We start from the raw sequence: 18,652 nt of genomic DNA, 5'->3' as shown, positions 1-18,652 counted from the left end.
ACTGCCGATCATTGGTTTCTTTGATCAGCTGTATACCTCACCGTGTGGATAAGACAGGGATCATTCTTTGTGTTAGTTAACGTCAGCCTCAGTTTTCTATCTTCTCATTTTGAATTTGTGGTGATTGGACCTAGGCTTGGTCAGCGTTTGTATCTGCTTTCTTTCTCGGACAGTAGAGAGATACTCCAATTCACCAATTCATCATCCCTTTTCAGGGCCAAATAATACATCTCTACAATCTGCATTTGCTCTTAGTTGATGTTTTCTAGTCTTTACACCCCGTTATCGTTTGATTTAGTCCAATTGGTGTTTGGAGAGCATTGTTGAGTGTCTCTCTCTCGGCCCCAAAAGGCCGGCAAGCAGCACATCCTGGAGGAGGTCCATTGTTTTAACAGAGGGGGGACCGGTGCAGGGTTACAGCCCTCCTACACGTGTACACGAGTGTGTGTATGTGTGTGTAATGCTAAACCAGACACAGACTTGTGGCTCCTTCGAGGACTAGCTTTACCCTCGCTCACGGTCGGACTCTCACCCCTTCTCTCCGCTCACATTCTGAGCATTATCCCGCTGAGTGGGTGAAAAGCAAGTGAGGCACAGCAGCCGGAGAGAGAGAGAGAGAGAGAAAGAGAGAGAGAGATTGGAGGAGCAGCCAGTTGCTCGTTTTTCACTCCAGGCTCTAACTTTAAAGGCAGCCATGCAGATTTTCTTGGCTTAGACGCAGCGCCCATGACAGGATTAGGATCCGGGGACGCGGGATCAACCGGAGATCTGCAGGTCCGAGTGGATGAGTTTGAGCCAGATTCTCTCCCTGCACAGGTAGGACAGACACCTTCACGTTGAACCAAAGTGCATTAGCTCTGTCTATCTTCATGGGATTTTTCATCTGATCAGCAGCTGCAAATCCCCAGACCTTCGCGATACAATAAACAAGATTACTTGTCTTGGCCAGCATTGCTTGGCACCGCAGTTTAGTTTCCGGTGACAAAATCAAATTCCCTTAAGGCTCTGAAGAAGACCGCAGTTTATTGGTTATTAGGCTGCAGAGTGGGTCGAAACGTCTGCCTCCTTTCTGAAGGTTTTGAATGACTTCACTTTTTCTTTTCCATTTACAACTTCCTCATGTTGAAAGCTTACTTAAGTGATTTGAAGATAAGACACGTCCAAACACTTTGTTCAGTGTCAACAGCGCATTCGGTAAATGATACAATGTCGAATATGTGAATGAACTATTTCTATTCAAAAAAGCTATTAAATTCATCACTATGTAGTTGCATATTTAGCCAACTCCAAATTTGAGTTTGGAGTAGTAGAAGTTGGCCGGAGTTTATAGAGGGTCAATGCACCCTTATGTTGTTAAATCGCATATTTTGAACAAAGACAACATGCAATGGCTAATTTTAGATGTGTCCTTGCTGCTTTTGCTATGTAACTGACCGGTGTTCCCATGCACCAGTCTGCCATGTCATTGGGCGTTATGTCGCCTCTGTAACTTACATACAGAGTCAGGCACCTCTTCTGGCAAAGTGATGGGTTAAGTTACTCACTTGGACCCTCCTTGTACTGTCTCTGGACAATCATGCCCACTTTATGACTTATTTTCACTGAAACATTGACAGCACCTGAATTCAAGATGTTGGCATAGCTGCGATTCAGGAGATTTGTCAGTCAGCTCCTTTCTGTACAGATTTCCCAACTTAGAGGGTGTAAGATTACCAGAGTCAGACAGAGTAAGCATGTCGAGTTTCTGGAGCACTCCAGATTTCTGCAGCACAGTGAGGAGCAACGTGAGGTTTTCCTCCTCCATCAATAAAAAAGGGGGAACAGAAAATGCTTAACTTGCAAGTTCACTCTGAGTCCAACAAAAGCCTACTTTACTCAAATTTCTGCTGTTTCAGCTTGTCGCAGTTAAGTTTAAGTTCTCTCGTAGAGAGAGTGGGAGTGTTTGCTGTGCCTGCATGTGTGTGTGTGTGTGTGTGCGTATAAGTGCAGATGTGGCACCAACACAACATAATGGACACGTTGGGTGTGTGTGTTTTTGAGCTCTGTTTGAAAATGTTATGGCTGGTTTTTTTTTCAGCAGATGCAAGGACCTCAAGATTTTTTTACGTTATCTCAGTTTTCTAATGTTTTACTGACCAGAAAAATGTATGTTGTAAATTTGGCTCACAATTGATAAGCTTGAAACATCGCAGCTCTTCTGCACACATACCGGAGCCGAGTGTTTAGTCGTTAGATTCAAAACAGCCAAGAAACAGGGGGGAGACCCCTCTGATGTCTGCATAACATCTGCTGTAAACTGGCCGGTTGTCACATACAAACACACACGCACACGCAAACACACACACACACACACACACACACACACACACACACTCATAGCAGTGGCATGGACTCAGAAACGCATGTGCACGGGTTTTGACTTCTTGGGTTACAATTCCTATTCATATGCGCCGGCTTCCAGCGAAAAGATAAATCGGGTTTCTGGAACACACACAAAAGGCACAAATTTAGCCTGTTTCAACCGCAGAGTTTCTCCCTCTGAGTCTACTACCTCTGACCCCGTGCGAGCAAGCAAAGTGCAATTTTCTTTTTCTTCCCCCCCTTCTTGCCCCTCCTCCCTCTTCTGCAGGGATGAACGTGCCTGTTTTGAATTAGGCCCGGGGGATGTGTTAGGATTGTCTCTGTCGCTCCTTTATGCGTCCGTCACCCTCCCCACCTCTGCTTCAGGATCCGAGGCTTGTTCTTAGACGCCCCCCAACACCCACCCATCTTCTATTCTTCACAACCGCTGTACTGCCATTCTCTCCTTATGTTGCTTTCTTAGTTTAAAGCTGGATGCGATGTCTGTTGTATGGTAAGGAGCCACAGAGGTCGGGGCACACTTCACGCAAGAATTCGGCCCCGGAGGAAAGTAAGGTCATCTTGCCGGGAGGTTGGCTGGAGTAAAAAAGAACTTCCTCAGTTGGAAGTTCTCCTCGTTCCTGTAATTAGCTGCCCGACAGACTTTCTGTGTGCTTCTGTGTTTTCACCTGGATTTTTTACATTTTTCTGTTAGCAGCCAAGGAGAAAAGGCCTTTTCCCTGCTCGTTCTTGCTTTTTCTCTTAAACAAAGTGGCCCCTTGTGTTTCCAGACAATTTCCTCTCAAGGTCGAAACCATTTCCATCCCCGGTTGCCAGTCAAGAGTGATTTGAGTATAGCAACGGTGCTTGTGGGTGGGAGGTGTTTTCAAATGTCCGGTGTGAGGTTGAACTGTTCTTTTAAAATGCGTCAACGAGGAGTGTTGCTCTTGGTTACTGGATTTTGGCCACTTAGGGACAAACAAAGCCAGCTTGTCCTGTTGTATCATCCTATAAAGTGGATTTAGCTTCGTAAGCAAATCATTTCTCATTAACACGTCCAGCCTTTGTTTGGACTTGAGTTTGTGATCAATTAAGTGAATGTAAGTCTGACAGTCATTCTCCATTTTGCTCAGGATTAGTGTCCTGGGAGAACAATTTCCTTTTTAGCTTACCAGCGTAAGCGGTGTCTGTCTGCCGCTTACCTGCGGGGCATCTAATGTCCGGCCATCTTATTGGCATCTCATCTTATATTGTGCGATGACCCTGTGTTGGGTTAAAAAATACAGATGTTCACCAGCTGTTTAGGATTCATGTCTTCTTTCTGGAGTTTTAAGATGATTGACATTGCAGCTAAAAACAAGGACAACAGAGCTAAACAAATAAAAGGTAAAGAGTAGATGGTACAACTACTAGTATTTATATTGCATCAGAGTGGAGTGCTTTCTCCTTTCTGGCTTTGTGGTCTTCCTAACATCTGTATTCCTCTTAAGGCCAGGGAGTGTCTCCTCTCGCTGTATGTGGGCTGCGATGGTTTTAGAGGGCAACATGTCTGTGTTTCCTCCGGTCGCCGGAGGTTACCCGTCTGAGCCACGAGATGGTTTCGGAAGACGTCACTCTACTTCACGTTATTCTCTCTCTTTTTGGACATTTGCATTAATATACTGGTTAATTGTGTGTGGTATGTCGAAGTTTTCCCTGCTTCACACTCATTGGCGCTTATAGAGGGTTAGCTGTAGCTCTGGTAACTTCCTGTCTCCATGGCGTCCAGTGAAGTCAAGCCAAAAGCACAAAATTGTGTAAAGAGTACGAGAAAAGCAGTCTGGTTTCAGGTGAAGACTGAAGCTGGTACAACAGGGAGACACACGATGTTCTGGTGGACCGAAGCTCTAACGCTACACTCCCCGCACGCGGTGCCCCGAAACAAATTCTTCAGCATATATTCAGAGGTTTGTTTTGATTGAGAGCACTCTGGCGCTGGGTACTTTTGATCCCTTACTTGTCTAAAACACTGTTGCATAAATTGTTTTGGTTTAAAGAGCCATTACAGAGATTTACGTCTAATCCCCGGATAATGATTATTCCATCTCAGACACAATGATGCAGTGTTTTTTTAGTCCACGTTGGTCACTTAATCCCTACCATAATAGACTACATAATGACACTCTTACTGTTAAAAGTAAATCTATCTGATGATGATGATGATTTGTTGGATTGTGGTCTCCCTGGGAAATCCACCTCATCGAGTTGGAACGTGAAAGTATCGAAAATTGAGCCAGCAAAGTTCACAAAACATAAAATGTCTGATAATCATCATCCAATATACAAGCCAATCAACATGCTGGTAATGACCTGGATTCGAGTCCTTACCAAAGTAAATAGACCGACAAAACTTTCAGTCGGGTGAAACACTAAATATAGCTCTGAATGCTACGAATGATGAGGTAACTCATGTTATCGTGTTTTTAGACTTCATGAGCCCCCCTGCTGTGGGTCTGAGACGTCAGCGCGGTGCTGTCTGTGGTGCTGAAGCAGCAGGCGGATTTTTAATTGCGAATTTTTCCTTGTGCACCGCTCATCTGTTCCTTTTCTCTTGGATTGATGATAATCTGACCGAAAGAGTTGCTCATGGGGCGACTTAGCTCGGGGGAGAATTTTTCTAGTTGCCAAAATGAGAAACAAATTGCTGCTGCATTCCATGTCTAGACAAACTTTATTCACGTTCTGGCAATGGCAACAAATAAAACAGTCTGCTAGTGTTCACAGCAATGTCCTTGGAGAAGTGCATGAACTCCTTAGGGCCTTCTCCTCAATCTTTTTGGGTTGGCGGCGACTGACCTAAAGGAGCTGAGGTTGGAAAAAATAGCAGACTTGAAGGGCTAAATAAAGGCTGGTATGGGCTAGAGGTGAACCACCGGGATCCGGGAACGCCTGGTCGAGCTTGTTAAAGTCCCAACTGGCATGTGTCATGAATATTACAGGCTGACCCGGTCATCGCTCTCACAGGCGGAGATTTGGTGAACAGCTGTGCATGTGGAAAAGACCTCACATGCACAGCTGTTCCTGGCGGTTTGGAGATGGTGCATCGATTACAGTATAAAAGCACAGAGAAAATGATAAAATGTTCTTTTTAAACGTGCAGTAAAAGCGGAACTCTTTCCTCAGCTTGCTTTAAAAAAGTGAAACTCGTCCCCTGCAGCCGAGTGTGTATCTGCTGAGCAGAACCGACAGATATCACAGGTGCGCTGTTGGGGACTGCTGGCATCACAGTGAGTCTACACGAGAGGACCAAATGACTCCACCTTAAAGCAGTTATGCAGAAACAGAGAGAGACGATGTGTCTGGGTCGGCTTTGGATCCCTCTCCATGCTTCCCACGTTAGTCCAGTTTAGTCTGGTGTGATGTTTGGACTGGCACAAGTCCGGCCCTGTGCTGAAACGCGTCTCTCATCAGCCTCCTCAGTCACAGGCACAAGAATGGGCACATTCCCCCTCGCAGTACGGACGCTGGTGTTCCAAAAAAGGGGCTGCAATCCTGTGATGGTCATGACGTTGCTGCTGATTGGAAGAGCCTCAGGTGGAGGAGGGGCACATCTGGTGCACGCTGAAATAACAACTGAAAGCAACAGAGGGAAGAACATTGTTTTAAGTGTGTCAGCATAGACTGTGGTTAATTTAACATTCAAGCCCCCAATTCGCCGATAGAGTAACCCCACGGAGAGATGGGGAACCAACAGTATTCAGCTTGTCTTGACGTTTGCTTCAGCTTCATATAAATCGAAGAGGGCATATAGATATAAATGAAGATATACACTAAAGAGGGACCCAATCTGACAGCTGGCGGCTGAGAATAACCTTTTCAATTCCTTTTGGGTTTGGAGTGACGGCTCAGCAGAAGCATATTATATTATGGGACGGCTGTAGGGAAGGAAACCAAACTCAAGTGTTCGCTTCATTTAAGGCGATTTACAGTCAGACAGTTGAAGAGCGGCGAATGGATTGGAAAGTGTCTCCCCTGCTACATTCCCAGCTGTTTCTATCTGTAAGTCGCCAACATGCCCAGTCTGTTGTTCACAACGGAAAGACACCATCTGCATTGACGGGCTTGTTCCACTTTGAGGGAGACTGGAAGACTGTAAGGGGGCCGCGGTTTGGTGCAGTTGGACTGAATCAGCGTCTGTGTGTGTGTGTGTGTGTGCGTGCGTGTTAGGTCTCTTGGCAGACCTGTGGTCTTTGCCTTCATGCCTCTGATCACAAGGGATCCATGACTCACTTCTTTAGGTTTTTTTTTTTTACCAGAAAATGCAAAAGACAAAAAGCAGACGTACACATTCACATAGTAGCCAGCAGCAAGTGGTTTAGTGGGTAAAATAAATACTTTTTACCTTAAGGTCCAGTCTCCAAGTTTGCAAATATGCGGTTGGTGATAGTTTTACAGTGGGGCAGAACTAAATGTCACACAGCAAGGTTGCGAGAAACAGAGATTTAACCATCGGGGCGGTTAGTCGAAGAGACGTCAGAAAGGGCTTTTAAAAGGACAATTTGGGGAATGCCTATATTTCCTTTTCTTACGGAGAGTTTGTTGGGGTGATTGAGATGAGACAATGGACAGCACTATATGTGTTGGTTAAATAAAAAATAAATTCCAGCTGGCAGCTTGTTTTTATCTTAGCATTAAAACCAGAGACTTGAAACAGCTGGCCTGGTTCTGCTCAAATACGCCTTCCAGCACCTCTAATTAACACATATCTATTACAGTGTGTTTCATGTGGGGGGGGGGATGTGGCAGACTGCTCCCCAGCTAGGACGAGATATGTAGAAAACGCAGGCTCTGGGTTTCACTCATTATGCTCAGCCAAGATAAGGTTATATTATAAACACAACCCAACTTCTCTAGATTTTTAACTCTTTGTCAAAACAATCAGTTCTTAAAATAAACTTTTTGTCGTCATTTTGTTAGGAATAATCATTGTAAGACCTTTTTTCAGACATGGTTGGCGGGAGAAAGGGGGGGATGTGCTTAACTTCTTGTAGTTCAGATTTGTTTCATGGCAACCTTGTGGCGACAACAAGGAAAGCAGCTAAACGTCAAGCTTTTTATTTATCCAAGCTAAAGCTGGAGCTGGATAACTACAGTAGTGGCAGATCTGTTCAACAGGCTATGTCTTGTATTGGGATGGATGAGGATGGATGTGGCATATTGATCTGACACATTGTGTATGCAATAGGAATGTTTTTTTGAAAGGGAAACATATCTTGCAATTGAGAGAGTCATCAAGTCCAAGAGAGCAAAATGAAAACAGAAAGACGGATAGAAGAGATGGACCCGACACTGAAGGTATAGAGAAAGAGCATTCAGGTCGCTTTAGCTGCAACCACAATTTAACCCGCAACACCTTAACAAGTAACAAATGTGTCTCTTACATGTTCTCAGCTTTAACCCTACAAACTGATTTTTTGTTGTTGTTGTAACTTTGCCTCTGTATCAACGCTTGCAAGCCTGCAAGTTGCTGCGCTGTGAGAAAACATTGTGTCAATAAGCAACTGTCCCACAGAATATACAAGACTTTGTGCCAAGCCACACTTCTCGTTTCTTTGTGTCTGTAATCTCGGTGGCAAAGGACGTTGAAAAAGACACAGAATATATGACAAGACAGACATTCATCAAATAAAAAATTCACATATCACGGTTTGGCTCGGGTTCATCTTTGTATTTCTTGTATTTCTATTGGAGAGACGGTGATCGGCTGCAAGCTGCCGTCCCTCCAAGAAGAAAGATTGTAGCTGACCCTTTTTCACCCCAGACACTTTTATTTCATTCTATTTTTTTTTTTACCAGAATCAGTGATTTTGTTTACCGTCAGCGAAATAGGGGAGTTTATGTGAACTGGCTGTTGAAGACTTTTATAAATTCACCTTTTGTTTTCCTCTTCACGCACACAGCTGTGACCGCCCCACCCCCCGGTGTCCCGCCACACCAGTCTTCCAACAGCGGCCTCCCTGTCTCTCTTCTCCACTCCCATGATGCGTGTCCTCGCCACCGTCCTCCTGTTGCTGCTGCTCAGGTCAGCAGAGCCCCGGAGGGGCCCTCGGTCGGGGGCTGCGCAGAGGGGCGCCGGGGGGCGCGTACGGGGCAGAGGCAGGGCCCAGGTGAATAGACGTCAAGCCCAGGAGTGTAAGGAGTACATGGAGGCAGGCGAGAAGTACCTGGACTGTCAGGACAGGCAGTTCACCACCGTGATGCAAGACTGGCCCAAAGATATTCACCACCTGCTGTTGGCAAAAAATAAGATTCAGGTTTGTGCAGCATTTTAGAGAGTCAACACGTAGTTTTGCGGACCCAACGCATCGCTATTCTGTGCATTACGGTCTCAAGCCTCGTTGATACCACGAGCATCTGTGCACCATCTATTTGGTGCCGGATCAAAGACGATCTTTTCTGCTCCGTATGTTTGCATGCGAACGCACAGGATATGTGTCACAGGTGTGGAGGGGAATGAAACTAAAAGCTTTTCCTTTACAGATTCATATAATTAGGGGTTATTTTAATGTTTAAAGAGTTGGGATGCTGACTGAGTGAGTAGTGAGAGAAAAAATGAGTGGATTTTAGTTCAGTTTTAGCTGGATGTTTGGGCCAGTTGGGTTCTGCTGAGTATTATAAACTATTTAAATGTATTCTATAAAAAGACAATTTAATTATCAAAGCTATATCTTGCTAATTGTTTTTAAAACAAATTGGTCGAAGGTTTGGCTTATGCTGATATTAAATAAGACCAACTCAACAGTTCGGATAAATTAAGCTTTTATGTCACGTTTTGCTTTTTTATAGCTCACGTCTTTACTATTTTGGTTCAGCCTCACTGCTCAGGAGAGCCATATATTCAGGCTCAGCACAGATGGAGTGAGGAAATAGCTGGAGATCATAGTGGAACATCCAGCAGCACGAGAGCTGAACATTATATCATTCTGAATCTGACAAAGCTCTGCTTGAGACAGACATTAGAAGAGATGAGAAATACACACAGACACCAACAGTTTGCGTCTCTCTCTCTAGGTTTTGAGGGACAACATGTTCTCCCAGTTCACTCAGCTGAAGAGCCTGGACCTCCAGCAGAACCACATCTCCATGGTGGAGGACGGGGCGTTCACTGGCCTCTCCCAGCTCACCACCCTGCTCCTCCAGCACAACCAACTGAAAACAGCCACCGAGGAGATCCTGCTCCCCCTGACCAGGCTCACCTACCTCCGTCTCTACGACAACCCCTGGATCTGCCAATGCGCCTTAGACAACCTGATCAGAACCCTGCAGGTGCCGAGCAACCGCAACCTCGGCAATTTCGCCAAGTGTGCGGAGCCCCATTCGCTGAGGGGCCAGAAGCTGAGGAAGCTGAACGTGACCTTGTTGTGCGCGGACAAAGACGCGGGGGACGGGGAGCCGGGGGGCAAGGAGCAGGGGCGACCAATAAAAGTGACGGAAGCCACGTCCATGTGCCACACCTACATGTTCCCCAAACCTCTGCTGGACTGCAGCAACAAAGGTGAGATTGTCTGTCTCAGTCATGTGATTTAACTGTGTCACGCCCACAATAGTGAGAAACTGAATTAAGTACCTTGTACACAGAAAAAGGATGAAGCTTCTTATTTGATAGTTGGCATGTGTAATAAATATTTTTCCTGGCAAATGTATCAAACGCCGATAGATTGCCCTGTTATTCTCTAGAAGGAATTTGCCGTCTAATTTGATTGTGATATGTCTGAGCGAGCAAAGAAGCGTTTGTTTGATCAGGTTTGCCACCTGAGGCGTCTGAACTTGATTTGGAGCCAAGGAGCAGGCTGTTCATAGTCTGTGCTGTCAAACTAAAATCGTTTGGCTTTCAAGCGAGGACCATCATTTCCCATTTCAGTTGCATTGCTTAGCCGTTTGAAGGGCCGCAGGGTGGAGCGTTTGTGTTATTGTGCATTGTATTCCAATTTGAATCATGCATTCATTAACTTTCCACAGCTTTGTGTTCACCGAGGCATTTCGAGGGGCGGTGATTACCACCAGCATCGCACCCTGTTTGTGTTGCCAGTTTTATAGCTGAGTCAGCACTGAGTCTAGAAAGCTGCGGGCAGGAACCGTTGCCAATACACAAAGGAGAGATGGAGCGAAGGGGAAGGAACGGTTCTTGCAGCTCTTCCAGTTTTCACATCTGGTTCTCGCTGTGTGTAAAAATGCCACAATGAAGCTGCAATCGTAGACGTTGTAACTTGTCCAGCGCTCCATAAAAAGTGGGTCAGTAGTGTTTTTCGAGACAGTCTGGAGGCACGGATAACAAATTCGGAATTTTTGCAGGTAGATTTTGGGTACTTTTACGTGAGCTCTGTCTCTTGTTGGATTGCTCTGATTTTCCTTTTATCCGTATCGTCCTCGTCTTCCTCCTCCCAAATGGCATTCGTGTCACGACACTGAACTGAAAGATCGCCTCTGTCCTTGTTTCACACCAAGTGAACTCCCTGATCTTAATGTACAATTAAGCACATTTATAAATGGAAAGCCTATGCTCTTCTCAGAAAGACATATTTCACAGAAGATGGAGGAGGAAAAAACCACACACAATGCAGCGCCTGTGATGTGTCAATTCTATATCTGAAACACAGAGAAAGTGTCTGTTTTTCTCAAAGACATTACTCTCCAATGGATCATTTCTTCTTCTCATGTACTCGATAATAACTCTTTACATCCGGTCGATTAACTCATGCCCCATGTTGGGTCCAACACCCACAATGTGGCGTAATACACGACAGCTGTGCATGGCGTTCAATACATGGTCTCTGTGTTGTTGATTTGCAGGGTCACAAATAAAGTATACGTTATACTGTGAGCTGATGCAAGTTGAGGTTTGGAATCTCTTCTATTTATAGTTTTTTTTAATTGCTCTATCATCCAGCACCAGCATGCTTTCTAAATGTAACAACAGATAGAGGTTTTTCATCAAGAGAATTATTTAGACCCCCAGTTTCTCTTATATCAGTTGCATGACTGTGACATTCTTATCCATTTTGCTTCCAAGTTCCATTTAATCCATTTCTCCTCTACTGGAATTAAAGGAGTATTTTTTCCAAACAAACATTTGGTCAGATGCATCTTTAGAAAAAAAATGCAAGTGGTCAGAAAAAATGCGTTCCTGGGTTTGGAGCAAACATAATTGTTTTTTTTCGCACTGGAAAGCGAGTTAGGAGCAATAATTAGAAAACCCAGAGCAGAGTGGAAACTTATTCTGATCTTTCTGTTGCCTTGCCAACAGCAAACAAATGTATTTTCCCTTGTTGATCTCTTTCTCCCTGTCTCCCTCACACTGTTTGGAAGTGAACCACAGTGGATTTCAGGCTCCAGGCGCCGGCCGCCAAAGCTCCACAAAGCGGTTAGTTAACATGGGAGTTCTTTAGACTGTTTCTCAAAGATGGGACGTGGAGCGGAGAGTCCTCTGTGGGGATATCAGAGGAGGCCTTCTGTCTAAGCCCCATCTATACAGTGGGCACATTAAGTACCTCCGTGCATCCTTGTTGAAGAAGTCTGTAAAGCCATTATAGCAACAACAGCATTTTATACACAAATGTACCTATTTGATGTATTGGGTCAGAGCTAGTAAAGGATTATTTTTATAGACAACTGTAGGTTCTGGCTTACTTACTGTGCAGGTAATGCAAGTATGCAATTATTAAAAATAACATAATCACATTTTAAAATTGAGCAGATATCGGAAATTACCAAATACCCTTCTAGATTTTTGTATTAGCAAGAAAGTAGATGTCAGATGAGTTTTGTTGGTGCTAAATCAAATTTTCTTTTTTATAGCCACATCAGCCGTTTGGCTCATTCCAGGTGGTTTATTTTGAACACATCTCATAATGTTGCTCAGAAACCTACACGGTGGTATGGCTTGTTTTGGCCAAGTTCTAGATTGTGCTCATGAGGTCAAGACCTCATTTGGTTTAGGGGGAAACATAAAACCTCCATATAAACCACAGGCTGTTTGGGTAGGCTACAGTACAGTGACTCATATATGTGGTGCCTCGGCTTGTTATCAGTCACACAAACACCTACAGTACGTGCACAGTGTCATGTCAGCCTCTCCCTGGACCTCCTGGATCACAGACAGCGGGCAGCTAGTCAGCAGAAAAAATGAATCCGCCATGGTGTCATTGGATCGGGAGGCAGAAATCATGACTGAGGAAGAGAGCGGAAAAAAAAAATCCCCCTCGGGTGAAAAGGTCATTGTAAAAAAAGAACATGGAAATTCCACTGAAATCATTTTTCTCAGATTTCTCAGATGTTCATTATTTTGTTTTTCTCAGTGAACTATGGTTATGGTGACATGGGGGCAAAAAGGTGGCAATTACGTGTACCTCAGTCCTGGGCAAGACAGGTTCTGGATTTATTAGTCCGAATTAAGATCAGGCCTGTACAGTTCTCATTAGTTTGTAACTCTTTTTACAACGTTCTGCAGCCAAACCTTTTTGCTATGGTTTTAAAATATAACACTGAAAAAGGGTAAAGTGGTTGTAATAAACAATTGTTTAAGTCTAATATGGAAGCTTATTTTCTTTTTTGCTTTGTCTCTGAGTTGAAGCAGTGATATCTTACAAACAGAGTTGTCTGTACGTTTGAAATTTTTTTTTCCTCTGCTTCTACATTTAGTCAAAACTGTCAAATACCGTTGTGTGTATTGCATGAAGCCCAAACATAACAGGACACAAAATACAGAGCGTAGAAGCACTGGACAAAATTATATTTAAATATATATTAATATCATTTAACACGAAAGGTTCATTACGTTTCGTGTTAAATGATGTTTCGGGAAAAGATTCCAACACAATTCAGATTTTCCTTCAGTAGTTATGTATCTAACAAAAAGTGCAACAGAACAACAGAACGTTCTCCACATTCTTCTTGATATGTCACTTAGATTAAAGATTCCATGTGAACTCATTCATTGCTACCTAATGCTACCATGCAATACATCAAATTAATTCAAATCAAACTTGTCACTTTAACATAAACCAGATGATTAAACTGACAATCCATCATGTAAATTACATTTAAAAACCAACTGTCCAATCTAAATTCATAGCAGAGGTACTATGGGACGCATCAAGCAGGGAGTTCCACAGTTAGTAGCAACGCACAAAGCCTATACGCACACATGTTCACATGTGCACTGAAATAATGACTCCAGCAGATTTCCCCCCCTCCAAAAAAATGAAATGCAGTCCAAACCTAGTTATGAGTCAATGGCTTTCACGTTTCCTGACATGTCCTCTCTCCACCTGTGTGCATGTAATTCATTCTGCAGTCTGCAGAGGGACAGTAGGAAACAGCTCTTCCATTAAAAATCACCAAACACAGAAGGTCCACAGCTGTATCCCTATTGGACAGAGAGGATCTGTTTTGGCTTCTACGGTGGAAGTCTGATTTTTCACAAGGGGGCCTGGGAATTTGAGTCGAAATGCCAGCTTTTTAAAAACTTTTTCGAATCTGAAAATACTGTTGCAGGTACAGTATGTACACCTGAGCAGGATGGGATTCTATTCAGACTTCGAAGAATGATACCGTGTTGTCAGTCTGTTCGTGCCTCTGTAAATGTCCCTGCCTGCATCACTGAACAATAATTACATCTCCCCAGGGCATTGGCTAAATGTGTGTGTGTTCATGCTGTATAAAGTGTGTCCTTTTTGTTGGATGTGCAATTTTATTTTCCTAGTCAGTTATGAATCATGGTGCAATGCGTCGGCTGACAAATTGCAACATCTGTGGCGGTAATTCGTGTGCACGAAGACTGCAAAATCTGCTTTATGAAACGGCCACTAAGCATTCATCTGGAGAATTATGCGATCTGTTTGAATAAATATATGCAGGAAACAAGTCCAAATGTGTAATTATGCATGAATGATTAACACATATCGTACACAATCTTGTTTTTTTTACACCTACGAAATAAAAGCCATTTAAAATAAAAATAAGCATTGTTTGATTATATGTTAGTCAGTGTCCTGCGCCTCAGGTATCCTCTCATCTGCAACGACTTTACACGGCTTTAACATTAATCAAGCATGTTCATTCTAATGATACAAATGCCGTGGCCACCTGCTCAGTTTGAAACAGATATCATTGCCCTCCCATTTAGATGATTTGTATATTTGTACACATGAAAAAGGTATAATGACCATCGCAAGTGACTCAAAAGCCATTGAGATGTTATTTGTTTTTTTAACTTAGCAACTACCAGACCATGAGAAAGTGGAGTTATTTATTGTCTGTAGATAAACTCCAAATAATCTATAGTGAAGCTTTTGCTGTGTTGTTTCCATCTTAGAGAAAAGCGTCCCAACATTCGAGAGACATGCGTTGTGGGATTTAAAACTCCAGGAAGATCTGTTACCAAAATGGGAATGTGTGGGAATCACTGTTTCCTACATTAGAGTTCTCTTACCGGTGGGAAATGTGTGTGCGTGCGTGTGTGTGTGTGTGTGTGTGTGTGATCACGTTGGCAGAGAGTGGAAACAGGCATGAAGTATTGCTATACATATCCACACTCCATCTTGAAACGGTTAAATGTTGCACACAACCCACGCAACATCTTTAAAATTAATAATGATACAGACAGATTTCCAGCTCTCCTGTGGATTCCGGAGCTCTGCTCTTTGTATGCTGAGTTCATTGGCCTCCGTCCTGTAAACCTAGCAACAGGAATACAGGATTTCATCTCGATCGTTGCAGATATGCATTCTGTTGTTCCAGCTGTCGTCACTGTTGCTGAAATTACATTTAATTGTTTTTCATTCTTTTCAGATTTGAAAAACATCCCGTATGAACTGCCCTCCGACATAGTGAAGATGGATCTGTCGAGAAACACCATCAAACATCTCAGGCCCAAACAGTTCCTGCTTTCCAAAGACCTCAAGCAACTCAACCTTAGCAGCAACAACCTGCACCATTTAGGCACAGGTAAAACAAGTGCAACACACAGACACACACACACCTGAGCATATGCATCAGGGCACTTCAGTGCATTATCCTTCAGCCACATTTACTTTATTATCTGTCCATTAAAGCCATAAAACAAGAACCAAGGACATATCCTATCAAAACGCCAGCTATCTTTTCCTCTTTGTCAAAGCTGCATTAGCAGTTAACAATCACCGATGACCCCGACCGATGGATGAACACAGAGGAAATATAAAAACCCACAGAATGTGATATAATTAGAGCATGCTTTGACATCTTAATACCTCTAAAAAAGTATTTGTTACTGGTTTGTTTGTTACTAACGTTTTGTTACTGGTGATAAGAAGAAGAAATAATCTTCAAACATGGACGATGACAATGATGAAACAATACTGATAGAAACCACAAAAATGTCCCATTTGAAACTTGATATAAGCAAATGTATGACTCTCAGTGTGAAATAAAGAACAAGGAAAGATTGGAGAAAATGGAATTGGGAAACAAGATAATAGTGTTAAAGGATCAATTTTACTGATGTAAAATATCAGCTCTGCATAGTAATTCTGTCCCATCATTATTCTGACTGGCACAAATAAGGGGCAGACTCATTACTCTCTCAAGCCTAATGATGTCTGAGTTTATGTCTTCCTGCGCGGAAGGGAAGTCCTCTATAAAACCTTGTAGCTTTCTTCATTAGCCTGTAACACATGTCAACAATCTACTGCAGCTCGTCCACTGAGTCCAAGACTGCATTTGAAACGGAAAAGAACAGATAATGTGTAAGCTTGTGACATATGGTAACGGTCTGGGTTTCTCCTTTTAAGCAATTTCATATTTGGAGAAAAATAAAATATTTGTAATTCATAATAAGAGGTTGTTTATCGTGCCCTTTCATTCATGTTTCTCGCTCACTCCGGCACACCGGGGTTATTAGAGAGATGCACAGTCGCTTCCTTGTTAGTTTTGGACGATGTGTCTGCCAGATTGTTGTGGTTTTTCCTCGCAGTCTAAAACCCCCAAAAGACAAACAATAAGTTAAACAGTCACAGAACAGCACATTATATTTGAAGGTTAATTTAATGCGCTTTTCCTATGACTGGTAACTTGAAATTTTAGAAATTGTGGCAATGTCAGCGCCCCGCCCGTCTGGAACTCCAAAAGTGCAGCTAAAACTAAATTACCAGTCGAAGCGCTTTTTAAGCCTTTGTAGAAAATCCTGCTTGCCTTGTGTTTCTATAACTGAAGCAGCAACATAACTGCAAACAATCATGTAATTGCTGCACTGACACAACAGTGATTTGTGTAGTTACGGTTACCAGAGACTTCGAAATTGTTGTCATTTGTTTGGGAAAGTTGTTGCTCACATCGGCCCGCACGGCCCAGACAGGCAGGACAAACCCGGCGGTGGTGGGTCATAGGGGAGGTGGGGGTGGGCATTAAAAGGTATATTTTGCTCTCATGGCTGGTGGGCTGGTGGCTACTACCGATCCTCATGGGTGTCTTACTAAAGCGGGTGGAAAAACTCTCGTGAACAGAACATATTTTTATAGAGAAAGCTTTGGCACAGTTTCCTGCACAACAACGCAGCAGGAAATTAGACCACACTGGGGTTTCTGTGGCCGCAGTGGTTCAAAAAGCAATTAACAGTAGCCCCTTTGGGAGAGTCACGAGTCTTCTGAGAGAGATAAGACATGGAAAGGAATGGGTTAGTAAGGTTGCATCCCTCCTCTTTACTCTCATACAGGTCTATCTTGTTGTGTAATCTTTATGGTTGAAGGACGAGATCGCACAAACAGGATCTTATCTGTTACAGTGATAGAAAATGGATTTAATGAATGAAGAGTATCATCGCCAGAGTCTGTTTTCCTTTCATGTCTCTGTCTCGGTGCTGTCTTTATCGTGACTATGTGTTACGTGTTCCACACATTCTCCTCTTTTAAGATTGGGAGCATTTCTGTCGCTTCTCATTGCTTCTCGAAATAGCTTCGGTGGAGCCGGTGGATCGTAGCCAACAGCGCTAAGTCACGACAAAACTGCGCGCAGAGCTAACGGTGTTTTCACGAGAGGGAACCAGAAAGTGGAAGCCAAACTGGACTCCTCTAAAGTGGAGCATTCAGCAGTCAGATATCACCTTTCGGAGTTGGTGGAGACCAAAAGAGAGTGAAAAAGAGGGTGAATATTGGGCTTACATTGGCAAGGTGCCCACAACGTGAATAGTAATGTTGCACCGTGTCTTCAGGATGTGTCCAGAGAGTCCAGAATGTTTAGCCTCCAGGGAGCAGTTTGAGATGCCAACTTAATTTTTTCCAAACTTTCTTTACTTTCCCAGCTTCATTTGCAGGCCTGCTCCACCTCCAGGAGCTCGACCTGTCCAATAACAGCCTCCATTACTTCGAGTACGGTGTGCTGGAGGACCTTTACTTCCTAAAGAAGCTCACGCTGGAGAACAACCCCTGGATGTGTGACTACAACATCCACTACCTGATCCACTGGCTCAAGCACCACCAGGGCGTTTCCTACACCGGCCTGATCTGCTCCGAGCCGAAGGAGTTCAGGGGCTGGCGCGTGGAGGATTACGTCAAGACCTACAACGGGGACTGTCCCATTGATAAACAAAATGGATGGATGGATACGGAGCAGGGAGGACAGGTGGGGATGGAGAACAACGCACAGGAAGAGATGGTGGAGACGGGGCAGATGCAGGGCGACGGTCTGCCTTTGCCCCTGAGAGAGAGGAAGCGTAAGATGTTTGAGATCATCAGGCTGAGTTAGAGTGTTTGTGCATCAGACTGGTAGTATGGAGGGAAGAAGATTGATGATTAATGAAGGTAGACTTCCTAAAGGTAAGACTTTGATGTTTAGCTAAACAACGTGACCAGGAAGAGTCGAATTCTGCAATGAAACATTGTTGTCATTTTGATAATCAATTTAAAAATCAAACACATTTTGATTGCTATTTTCTACCTTATGAGAAATGATTTAGGAGCTTTTGGTTTTTGCAGAGCATGACCAGCCCAGTCTGTATCAGATCTAAAAACCTCCACAAAGACGTATCTTTGAATGTCCTACACAATGAACTGCAGGTGCTCGCTTCTTTTCAGTTACAGTCATTTTACTATTGAGTTACGGATACACTTTTTTTCCTCTCATAAAAAGCTGTTTTTGATCCTTTTGTGCAAATATTGTATGACATTGTCTACCTGTTTTCTGGAAATAAAATTGGGTTCATTTTTTCTTTGTTCATACGGGCATGACGGATGTGTAAGTGTAAATAGACGGAACAAACTTGTTGCCCTTTCATCAGTTAACAACCAAAAAAGACAAGATG

General features: G+C 43.5%; 1 protein-coding gene across 1 annotated transcript; it reads left to right on the top strand.

Annotated features, from left to right (window-relative positions):
• The first annotated feature begins 429 nt into the window (after positions 1–429).
• Positions 430–18,567, top strand: lrrc17 (leucine rich repeat containing 17). Its single transcript, XM_040174825.2, has 5 exons — positions 430–816; positions 8,280–8,633; positions 9,391–9,874; positions 15,169–15,324; positions 17,654–18,567. The coding sequence occupies exons 2-5, from the start codon at positions 8,358–8,360 to the stop codon at positions 18,094–18,096; spliced, it is 1,359 nt and encodes a 452-aa protein (XP_040030759.2). The 5' UTR covers positions 430–816; positions 8,280–8,357; the 3' UTR covers positions 18,097–18,567.
• The last annotated feature ends 85 nt before the right edge of the window (positions 18,568–18,652 follow it).

Source organism: Gasterosteus aculeatus, chromosome 4 (assembly GCF_964276395.1).
Source record: "Gasterosteus aculeatus chromosome 4, fGasAcu3.hap1.1, whole genome shotgun sequence".
Lineage (NCBI taxonomy): Eukaryota > Metazoa > Chordata > Actinopteri > Perciformes > Gasterosteidae > Gasterosteus > Gasterosteus aculeatus.
The sequence above is the reverse complement of the archived record's forward strand: the minus strand, read 5'-3'. Positions and strand labels throughout refer to the sequence as shown.

Bases quoted from the DNA above. Each gene is read 5' to 3' on its own strand.
- lrrc17 (XM_040174825.2), top strand. From the start codon at position 8,358: ATGATGCGTGTCCTCGCCACCGTCCTCCTGTTGCTGCTGCTCAGGTCA. The intron at 8,634-9,390 runs GTTTGTGCAGCA...CTCTCTCTCTAG, and splicing joins TGGCAAAAAATAAGATTCAG to GTTTTGAGGGACAACATGTT. The intron at 9,875-15,168 runs GTGAGATTGTCT...CATTCTTTTCAG, and splicing joins GCTGGACTGCAGCAACAAAG to ATTTGAAAAACATCCCGTAT.